Here is a 12,124-nt window from a genome sequence, read left to right on the forward strand (position 1 = left end):
ATTTTGCCCATCATTGGACCTTTCAGGAACATCTCATGCAGTATGCAGAGGAGCAAGATTGCACTGCAGACTTGCATACTGGTGTGGGGAAAAGAAACAGAGAGTTGTGTAGAATCGGTCATGTGCTGGCACATTCCTGGCACAGCACCATCCTTTTAGTCTGCTTGAAAAATATTTCTAGGAATATCCTAGATATGTCACTGATCTTGGTGACTTGCTGTCCTCTGAGAAGTTTGAATTTAGCAAAAAATGGATAATAAATTGTCTGATTTTTCTGAACACTTACTTTTCTAAAGCAAATACCTTCTTTATAACTTAAGCTTCTGTTATTAGATGTTGTCTGTTACTGAAAATGGAGATGTCACTGCTGGAAAACCAAATGAAGAGAAAACATATAAAAAGGTAAATAAAACTTACAACAAGCTTTTTTTGTATGTTTTTCCCTTCATGTTGCTAATTCAGATCTGCTGTAAGTGAAATATATTTCAGAACTAAGTAAAAACAAGAACAAATAACACATGTTCCATGGATTTTTTTTAAGTAATTCATTCATTCTGTGAAATCTATCGTATTTCTGCCCACTGCAGAACTGACTATTTAAAGCATGTTCAGTACGGCTTTAAAGTATACACTCTTGCTAGATTGATAGAAATTCTTTGCTCTTAGCAACAGATATACCTCTGGGCATAAATACTGTTTTGAGAAATTTAGTACAGCAAGTTTGCAAATGCTTTGAATGGTTATACAACGTGTCTGGACTATAAACCTTATCACCTCTTCAGTGCTTTGTCAAACAGACCACTATTTGTTTGCGATGTGTTTAAAAAAAATGAAATGTTGTTTAAGAGAGGACTTATTTAGTGTAGGAGCATGCATCAATAGTAGCAGAACAGATCCATTTAGATATTGTAACAGTAGCTGATACTGATTTGGGATTTGTTTTTCTGACACTGATTGTCTTGACCAGCATTATTTCGGTCCACCTAGCAATATTGGTAACTAAGAGGAGCTATAAATGCATCTTTTCCTATATATATACATAGTTACATAACCAAGTTGTTAGCTGCCAAATTCGAATTTTTTCTTGGCAGATCACCTATGACTGTTTTTTTTCTTAATTTCTGTTATCTAGCACAGAGATTCAAATACTTGTACAGTACGTATAATGTTAAGAGTTTTTCATTTCTGGGTGTCACTTACAGCACTGTTGGTGAAGTCCAGGAGATTACTAAGCTGCTATTTCTTTTCCCACCCCTTTTGCTGGCAGTTACAGTTTCAGTATCTGGGTGTCTTTAACATTCCAGATAATTTTCTCAGAAATAAAAGGAAATAATGTTTGAGAAAATTGGTTTTTTCCCCCCTTTTTAGGTACAGGTTATATTCAATCTCCCAACTTATGACTTTAAAATATTAAACTCTAAATTTTTCTTGACACTTTCTATGAGAAAGGAAGAAAAATTCAGTGCCTGAGATGAACACTTCCACAGTTTTATTTTGCTAGACTAGACTAGTAGGTAGCCATATGTAGTTTCCATTCCCCCCAGTCATCCTACATACTCTTCTCTGTTCCTTTTTGACTATAAATTCACAAAATTGCAGAGAAAGTCATGTAAAGGCTTCTCACCATGGCACAAATTATTCTGTGTATTTACTGGAAATACCTCTCTGACAAAACATAGGATTCACAGCCACATTGAAAGGTCACGGCGACTATCATCTCCAAGTTCTGTCCTCTCCCCTGAACCACCAGTTGTCTGTGTCTTATGTCAGTTTATTTCCTTTTCATATAATTACACCCTCAGTTGTTCTGTGTTCAAGCTCCTGTGTTGCATATGCCCCATAATTAAGTATTATCACCAAATATTATCATCATACTCCTCCTTTTTGTGATAATGTTAGTAAAAAATTAGCAAGTGTTGACCCCACAATTTATCTATGCAGGGCTAACATGTCTTTGCCTGATGTCTCACTTTTAACAATATCTCTCTTCTCTTAAGCCAAATTCCTTACAAACCTTGCACTTTCTGTTAGACCTTGAAGACTCTGCTTGAGCAGGGAGATTGGACCAAATGACCCCACCAGTGGTGTCTTCCAACCTGAACCATTCTGTGACTCTTTGATCTTCTTCAGATATTCCATATAACATTTCCTATTTCTTATGTTCAGAGGAATGAACAGTAGATGTCAGGTTAAGCCTGGTATGACCTATGTTTATCAGAGGCATTTCATGTCATTTCCCAGTTAGTTCCATATTTTTAGGTAACTTACACAAAGAGATTTTGCTTGGTTAAATGCTAGTTTACAGTTAACACCTGCCTGTCTTTTATTGCCCACATAGCTTTTCTTTGCTCTTTTATACAGGTTCGCATTTACAGTTCTCTGGTTATGTGTTGTTATACTTGTTTGGTTTGGCTGAGAAATACTTGCAGTTCTGTCCTGTGACTTCCAGTGCCACTTCCTCCAGAAATCTGGGCGGGGGGAGAGGTTGTTCCCTCAGCTGGTGCTTTTTCAGCTACTTGGGCAGTTTCTGTTCCAATTTACCACTGCCCTTAATTGCAAGGGCACTTAGTCAAGATACTCATTGAGTTTTGAAGTCAGATAATGCTTGCTAATCTATTCACCTTGCTCAGAAACTTCACTTGCACATTTTTTTTACATAATAAATTATTATTACATAATAATAAAGTATTTAAATATTTCTATTTAAATACAAATATTATGTAAAAATTACATAATAAATGGGATGGTGAGGGAGATAAGAGTAGGCTTCTCCACATACAGTAGGAGAGAAAAATGAACTAATGGCAACTACTTTGTGGGAAGCATGGTTGCAAAGCAGTGTTTATTAGTGGTAGCTTCTGTTCATGTTTGTTTCTCCCCTTCTCTCATACTGATCTATGGTAGCTAGGTGTTTCTGCCATTTCATTAGCCAGATTTTAAAACCTGTTTGAATGACAGTAGTAAAGAGGGTGAAAGAAAGGAATCATCATCTTGCCTTCTGCAGTGATAGTGAGGTAGAGTTGCTGAGGGAGCATTAATTTCTTGTTTTTGCTTTATAGCACTTGCATTAAACTAGATGTCTTATGGAAAAATCTTTACCCCAGAAAGTTCACAGGTTTAGCTGCAATAAAATGAATTATGAAAAGGGAAAACACATAAACAAGGACCAAGTTTACATTCACGCAGTCCTAAAGGGAATCCCTAGGATGTCTGCTTTTGAAGAAGCCAAGAATGTGAGTTACATTTCATGAGTATGTTGTGGGAAATACATAAAGACTTAGCAAAGAACAATTGAGAGCTGAAAGAAGAATGGAAAAATAATTTTGTGAACAAGAGTAGAGGGGAACTTCTATTAAATTAAATGAAACCTTAGTCCTGCTCAGCTCCTCTCTGCTCATGGTTTGTTAAATGATTTGTTTTATGTCATTAATAGTCCCATACAAATACGAAGAAAGTGTAAGGAAACCTGTTTAAAAGAATAAATGTGTTTATCATATCTGAAGTCTTTGTATACTATGTACTTGGTGATTGTATTGACACATTATTGGTTAGTTAGGTTTGCCAGCCATTTATAACTTTCACACTCCAATGGAAATAATTATTGAGCAATGTATCATATACTTTCTGAAACTATAGTATCTATATTTTTGCCATCCCTGGATTTTTTTTCATTTACTTTAAGAGACAGACTTTTTCAATCCTTTCAGTAGCCTTGTCCCTAACTGGCACAGTTGTTAAATAGCTTCAGATAGTGGATTTTTTTTTGTTAGCAGAATGTAAACTGCCTTTACATGCAGTATATGTGTCTGATTAACACATTTCTTTTATGAAAATAAAAAAATTAAGTTTCACAGGACTACGCTGAAAGCAATTATTTGTAGGAAAAGCAGTGTTGAAATCCTACTTAGTGCATTTGTGGGATCATGTGCAAAGTTAATACATGATTTGAAAGGATTTATGTTCTCATTTATTTTCCTATTCCAAAAAAGGATTTCAGCTTAGAGTGATGTAGAGCAAGATGGAAGATCCATCTGTGGATAACAGTAATTCAAGAGAACAGTGCATCTAGTGCTAGAATATATGTCAGTGATGCAAATATTCCATATACCTGTCTGTGTTCTATATTATATTCTATATAGTATTATACTATATATATTCTATATTATATACTGTTTCATCCTGTAACCTGTTGTTATGCTTTATGTGTCTGCATATAATGTTTCATTCCTATAAGCTTTTTTAGCAAAGCTGTATGACAAATATAGAGAAAATATATAGTTACTTTTGACAAAAATAGACAAAGGTGTGTTTCATCGTAAAGAGGACAGTTTAAGGTTTTTTATGCAAGGATAAAACTGTGCAGAGGCTTTTTTGTTTCAATCCTCCATAAACTGCGGGACTTCTGGAGCACTTTGTCCCCAGTACATCTCCTCCTGAAATGCAGCTCTTTTACCTTTGCTGATCTGTTCCCATTTAAGATGTAAGAGAAATGTCCTTACCTACTTTGAAATATTGGCATTCTGGGACAGTAGTACAGGAAATGGGCAATTTCTCAGTTTGTATGGCTGCAAGAATTGCAGTTTACAGTATATTTAATTATACAACAGTGATTGACAAACAATTGACTTCTGGCTAGCAATTGGCTTCAGCATGCTGTAACTGCCATCACTTTGTTTTAAAGCAGTTGGTAAAGTATCCTGAATGATTTCATAACATTGCTTTTCTGTTAAACCAACTGCTGTAATTGCTGTAGAAATGATGGGTGATTACTAATGGCATTCTTGAATAGGAGTGGAAATTAATAAGACAGTAACCTTGGAGGTGGAGTCTGTGTCATAATAGTAGAAGGCCTTACATTCTGCCTTCCAGAGACTGTAGGTCTGTGGGTTTTCTTTTAAACTTGAAAAAAAAATCCTACAGATATTTTTTATGAGCTTGAAAGGTGGTCTAGAGTTTTCCTTTTGAAATCACATTGCCAGCTTACCTGTCTTGGGTTTTTTTTTGAAGTTCAGTGGGTTTTGTTAGGGTTTATTTGGAATGGCATGTCCTCTGTTGTACTTTACTATGTGCTGTTCTTTCAGACATAGTTGCTTGCTATGTCAGTGAACAAGATGGGCATCCAGCTATAAAGCAGAAACTATTTGTATGTGTATTGGTTTGATCAAAGTTACATAATTATGGCTTTTGTTGTGCATTAATAATTCATGAATAGAAGCCTTTCAAGGAAAGAAAAATGTGACTCCTCTTATGACACAAAGCCAAATGATTTTAGTAGTCAAAGTAACACTTTCAGAATGGGCTGTTATTTGTTCCCACCAAGTTGCCTGTTCTAAGCTGTTATGCAAGTATAAGTTCTGCTTGGTGTGCAGTCTTAATTATTTAGGATATACACATCTCTGTCTTTTCTAAAAATAAGCAGTCACTCTAAGTTGTTGCTGTTCCAAAAACTGTAACAAGACTAGCTTTGTGTACTTGAACCATTTCTTATGTAATTCCGATTCCTGAAATGTTTTTGTTCAAGTGCTGAAGTGGTTCTGATCATGAAACTTCTAGTGTTCTTTGCCTCCACTGTTAATGTCTTGCTTGTTTGGTGAGTGGGGGCTAAAATCTAAAAACAGGCACCAAATATGTTGTCTTCAGACTGGTGAAAATACATCATGTAAGCAAAGATACTCGCTTCCTGATAGCCTTCTTTCCCTTCCCAATGATTTTCTTTATTCACTCCTTCGGTCTTTTCTTAATAATTCCTTTCTTGACCAGTTTCTGATTTTGACTCAGTTCTGCCATTTTTTTTAATTTGTCCATCAGGGTTGTCTATTCAGCATGAGAAAGTTTCAGAGATGGTCTCAGTTTACACATATATAGTATCACAATTTGGTGCTGACCTTTTGAACCTTTCTGTCCTGCAAACCCTGGCTGTTGAATTTAGTCATTCCACTTTATGCAGGTAGATTTTTATTGAGGGATTTCTCTTTCCTCATCACTTTCATTTTTCTCTGCATTCCACCCAGTCGATGCAGGATGTAATAAATACATTTGTATCTAGAATCAGCGTTTAAGCCATAAGCTTGCTTTGTAGTGCCTTGGCATGCATGTACAATCACCTGGAATTTGTGACTTTTTTTTTCCAGGACATAATGCATGCTACTTCTAACTCCTGAAGCAATTTGAATGTTCAGTTAGATTGAAAATGTCTTAAGAGGATCACGAAGGATGGCTATATGCTGTTTTGTAAAGACAGGGAGGAAAGTAGAGGAGGAGGAGTTGCGCTCTGTGTTAAAGAGAACCTTGAACATATAAAAGTTAAATGCAGTGACTATGGAAGCCCTATCAAATGCCTCTGGGTCAAGATCAGAAGGTACATCTCCAATGGGTATCTTAGATTAGGCATCTGCTAGTGACCTCCAACCCAAGATGGTAAGGGCAAAGAAGCACCTAAAGAGGGTCAAGCAAGTTTTAGATTATAGATCGTGGGTCTTACGGGTGATTTCAACTACCCAGACATTTGTTGGTGGAACAATACAGCAGGTTACATCAGCCATCAAGTTCCTGGGGTGCACAGAGGACTGATTCCTCACACAAACAGTAGATGTGCCAACCAGGAATGAGGGGCTGTTGAACTTGCTACTCACAAAACAAAGAAACCTGCCTTGTAGTATCTCAGTTAGTGATGTCTTTGGCTGCAGTGATCCCTATATTGTGAAGTTTGGGGTCTGGCTGTGCACACTGAAGGTTAGTACAAGGCAAAGTTTTTAGATTTTGGAAGAGCAGACTTCAGCTTGCTCAGAGCTCAACTGGGAGGTAAGCTTCCATTGAGCTAGAGAGTGCTGGAAGTTTTTCAAGACTGCTCATAAAACCCGCTCATTCTTTATAAAGGGAAGGGAAGTAGGTGGAGAAAGAGACCCTCCTTGGCTTAACTGTAACCTTCTGAGTCTGCTCAAAACCAAAAGAGAAGCATACCAGAGATGGAAAAGGGGACAAATACTTGTTGAGAACAAGGGAGTTGCCAGGGAATGCAGAGATGCAGTTAGAAAAGCAAAGACAGCTCAAATTGAAATTGGCAAGAGATATCAGGAACCACAAGAAAGGGTTGTTTGGATACATAAACAACAAACAACATAAACAACAATAAAAAACAGAAGGAAAATATTGGCCTGCTGTTAAATAGGAGAGTTGAATTAGTCACCAACAATGCTGAAAAGGCAGAGGTTCTCAACACTTCCTTCGTCTCTGTTATCACCAGCGCTTTTGGGCCTGGGAACAAAAATCCAGGTTGATGTAAACTCAGACCCAGTGTCAATGAGGGAAAAGTTGGCGTGTGAGCTATTACAGAGCTGGGTTTGTTCAGCCTCGAGAAAAGAAGGCTGAGGGGAATACTTCCCACCATGTTCCAGTATTTACAGGGTGGCTACAAAGAAGATGGAGACTATTCTTACAAGGAGTCACATAGAAAATATGAGAAAATAATGGGTTAAAGTTATTCCTGAGGACATTCCAGTTGAACACAAGTGGAAATATTTCACAGTGAGAACAGTCAGCCAATAGAATTATCTCCCCAGAAGTGATGAATTCCCCAACGTGAGCATTTTTGAGATTTGGCTTGACAGGGTGCTGGGCCATCTTGTCTAGACTGCTTTTGCCAAGAAAGGTTGAACCAGATGATTCTTGAGGTCCCTTCCAACCTGGTATTCCATGATTCCATGCTGAGTTAGAACCCAACGTGGAAAGTAATGAGGCAATTTGAAAAATTTCAGTTTGTACAACCAGAAAATTGATTTTTGTAGATTTTACTACAGTATAGTGATTCTTTTAAGTCTTTTAATTGAAAATCAATCATCTCACTGAGCTCTAGGAGGTAAAGATAACATGATGTTGTTATTATGAAAATGATTAAAGAGTTTAACATATAATATTACTGATAAAGAACAGAAATCTGGTTTTAGCAAACTCATGCTTGAATTCTTGTTCTCTGCACAGACTGCATCCTCAGCTATTAAAGGTGCTATCCAGCTGGGAATAGGATACACAGTAGGAAACCTTACATCAAAACCAGACAGAGATGTTCTTATGCAAGACTTCTATGTAGTGGAAAGTGTCTTCCTACCAAGGTAAGAACAAGCCTTTTCAATTTATCTTCAATAGAATTTCATAATTAAATTCTTAACTGGATATTTGAATGAGGATTGTTTTCTAGTTCTAACAAAATGATGTTAGAGAAAGTTTAATGTATAGAACTTCTGTTTTTCATGTTGTCATTAAAAATGAAGGTAGGAAGAAAATTGAAAAGATCACACTTCAACTGAAGGTTTGAGACTTATCACTTATGGAGAGGGAGAGTAATTGTGACATTTTCAATTTAAGGAGCTGTTAATTACAATATGAAGTGATATGTGGATCCAACATTCACGTTTGTCTAGTTTCAGTTTAGTTTCTAAAAACTGAGAGTAGTACTTGACATTTTCTTGAGGGGGTTTCAAAATTTATGAAAATTCAAGTCCTTTAAGTATAATATAATAGTTTATACTACACTATAAAATTCTATTCAGGACTTTAGTCTGTGACAACGCTTAGCTCTTACAAGCTGATTACAGGTTGTGCACCTTTACTGCTTTGCCATCTCAGCTTGTTTCATTGTCAAGGTGATGGTATGGAAATTGTAGCAATAGAATCACGCCAATGAGAGAAATCAAAGTCATACTGAGTTTTGGAGTTCAGAAGCTGAAGTACAGTGCCATGTAACTTTGCAAATTACATATGGTAGGAAAGGACAAAGAAGATTTAGGAAAAATGTATTTAATGTATTTCAAAACCAAGATGACTTGCTCTGTTCAGTGTGGTCTGGGTTCTTAGAAGTGCTGAGTACCTTCCTTTCAGTAAGGACATGCTACGTATGCAATCTTCCCTGAAAGTGGCAAAAACTTCTATGAGTTTTTAAAGTCTTGTTCATGCGCAGTTTGAATGCTACTTCATAAGCTGTTTCTAATAATTTATGATCCTTAATAATTATTGGTGTCACTAAAAAAGTTAAATTAACAACATACAAAATAATTGCAGGTGCTTTAAATTTTGATCTTTCCCCAAATTTGATTTGATTTGACTCCTATTTTTCTTCGAACTGAGATATCCTTAAAGAAAACAAAATTTATTTTTTTATGTGAAATGAAGCTTTTATGTTACATACTTTAGTTCCTAGTAGTTGAGTAGTTGTTAACACCTTGTTCTGGTGTTAACAATAAAGTTTGTGCACGGTTTTGTAGCCTTTCTCTTGTAGATTAGGTAAATATAGAGAAGTTAACCATATGCATGTATTTTCATACACTGTAAGCACAAGATTTTGTTTAAAATAATCCAAATTACCAGTGAGAAATTTACATATCATGTAACAAGGTTTTTATTGGTGAGAAAAATGTCTGCCTGTGACACTGATGGAGGCTTCTGTAGTTTGTTTGCTGTGATTATCACCTTTGTTCATGGAAATTAAATGAAACCTACATACAAAAACTGTTTTATTACATAGCACAGTTTGAGAAAAAAGTCTATTCTCTTTTTAAACATAGTTATAAAGGAACAAGTAAAATAAAATGGTTCGTATGCCATAGCATTGCATATGTCTTCTTTCTTGTGAGACTCACATGCATGTACATACAGAAATGAGATTTCCCTGTTTTGTGTTGGTTTTAAGGAAGAGCTGGGAGACATACCTTCTGGCTTAAAATGAAAACAATGACAGAGGGAGTAAGATGATTGCACTAATGTAAAATAGATTAGAAAAGCTTCAGGAATATCTTTCTGGAGAGTTTCCTATAAATAAATAAATCATATGAGGAAAATTAGACAAATGAAAGTAATGGTGAGAGCAGCATAGTTTTGGCTTTTTAGTTTGAGTTGTTTTTTTTTTTTGCATAGCTATGTGCTAAGCAGTAGCATATAACATAGTGAGTCATCTTGACTGTGACAAAGAATCTCTCTATAAAGAGCACTTGTTGACAACATTCTCTGTGAAATATATGACTATCCATAGCAGTCTCTTAAAACCATGACATTTGATTTCTTGTGCTGATGCACAGAAATGTCAAATTTCAAATCCTTGTTATGTCTTATTGTAACATGCACTTTTATTTATCTAAAATACTTTCAACCAAAAGTAGTATTACTGTGCATAAATTGTAATAATTTAGGATTGCACATAATAATACAGGATTCTTTCTTGCTGGTTAAGAGTATTGGGATGTTGAGTGTTTCATAATGGCATTACATGGTTTCGTCATGAGTCATATCCATACCTTGCTTCATTAGCCCAGGTAAAAAGCTAAGGTTGCATGTTCTTTACAATTAGGGTTGCACTCCCAAAGTGTATCTCAGGTGCTCTTTATTTTTTCCTAGCACAGGACCTACATGTGATGGCCATATTTTTAAAAGCCATTACTTTAATGACTTTTGGTTTTGTCCCCTTTGGATTGGTATGGGTTGAAAGTAATTAGTTGAAATTAGTTACACCAGCACGCCAAGGGGGTTGACCTTTACCTGGAAGCATGCCGGAGCAAGCTGAGGTTGGGTAAACTTTTTACAGGTTTGTAGCTTAAGGAGAACCTAAGGGTTCAGCATGTGTGGTGCTGAAAACAGGTGATTACCAAGCAAGGAACAATGTTTCCACTTGTTTTGGGTACAAATAATTCATTTGCAACTCCAAGAGGGCTATTAGCTGAACTTCCCCTTGATTGTGGCAAATTCACAATAACTCCTCCTCCATCTTCCTCCCATATTTTCCCTGCCTCTTTCGTGTCTGGCACTGAGGTGAGAAGACAGGTGTTTTGCAGAGGCGTAGGTACACCTGCTTCTTTGACAGCAACAGGAGCACTGTTATGGTGGCAGTGATAAAATAGACCTAAGCTAGTAGAAATGCAATGAAACAGCAGCCTGTGCACCAGCAAGCAAAATGGTGTTATCTCTACCCTTTTACTGTTAGGGGAAAATAGTCAGCAATGTTTATGAATTTTATCAGTTGCAGAGGATAGTGTCTGCATACCTCTTATACCCCAAAATTACCCTCGGCACCACCCATACCTCTGCTTCGGTAGCCAGAGCAAAACACTTCCACTGGTGATCAGAATTCATGAAGGAGGGAGAAAAATGTGAGGGGAAAAAAGTAGTTGGGTCAGATCTGAATGTAACTGTTCTGCATATTGTGGGAGGTTCTGATGTAAAACAGGAGTAACTCCATGGATTGCAAGTTGTTCCTGGTCCAGAGTTACTGTGTAACTGTGCTAAATTGGTCAGAGTTTAGCACAGATTCATTAAGATGTTTATTTCTGGAAGTGACTTTGAGTGAAGTAGAGATGTCTCTGTACAGTGGATGGGTTTGAATTGCAAAGGTGCTTGCTTGCATTTGCATACTGTAGTGGTGCATAGGGTGGAAAAGTGCCCTTGCCGCTTTGTGTTTCACATTGTGGCATTCCTTTCACCCCTTTCTCTTTGAGCTCCCAGGAGTTTATATAACATATTGCTTTTGCAAACTGAGGTGTTACTGGTATTACTGCTATAATGGAGTTCATTGAGAGCCACTGTCCAGATAGAATTTAAATGGTACTATGCAAATGTGCTCCTAGGGCTGAGAGACAAAACCCTGCACTGACCTTGTTGATTCTGAAGATAGCATCTGAAGTCTCTGCCCTGCTCCCTGAATAAGGCAAAACCATAGGGGAAACCACTCCAAGTAACCTGTTTTCTGGCTTTTCAACTCTGCTTTGGAAATCCAGCAATGGAGGTGCTTACCTGGTATTGGGACTGCTGCAGCAGTGACTGGAGTGTTCAGTGGGAAGGTTGTGCATTCTCCACATGCTGTCTATGCTCTGTCCTGTGACTCAGCTGTGTGGAACACATTTGTGCCTCTGGCTTCTTGGCTGGAGCCTGTTCCTGGTGACACATTTTGCCTCCAACTCAGTTATTTCTGCAATGTGGATTCAGTAATATATTTCAGCTGTTTGACTCAGCTGTGGCACTGGCTCCTGATAACATGGCCATGGTTAGAAAGGCCCATTGTTCATCTAAAAGCCTAGCTCGGGCCATGGGACTGTGCAGCTGCCTGTAAGGTGGCAGTGTAGACAGCTTGTTAAGCTCTTCCAGC

General features: G+C 37.2%; 1 protein-coding gene across 3 annotated transcripts in view; it reads left to right on the forward strand.

The window, feature by feature from the left end:
- PIP5K1B (phosphatidylinositol-4-phosphate 5-kinase type 1 beta) overlaps nt 1-12,124 on the forward strand; it is a 109,780-nt gene that overhangs the window by 37,433 nt on the left and 60,223 nt on the right. For all 3 annotated transcript variants that reach the window (XM_027670729.1, XM_027670731.1, XM_027670730.1), the window contains exons 3-4: nt 334-402; nt 7,978-8,108. In XM_027670729.1, coding sequence (XP_027526530.1) covers nt 334-402; nt 7,978-8,108 — 200 coding nt within the window. The remainder of the gene's footprint in view (nt 1-333; nt 403-7,977; nt 8,109-12,124) is intronic.

The sequence above is a fragment of the Neopelma chrysocephalum genome, unplaced genomic scaffold, assembly GCF_003984885.1.
Source record: "Neopelma chrysocephalum unplaced genomic scaffold, ASM398488v2 Primary Assembly neopelma1_96926, whole genome shotgun sequence".
Lineage (NCBI taxonomy): Eukaryota > Metazoa > Chordata > Aves > Passeriformes > Pipridae > Neopelma > Neopelma chrysocephalum.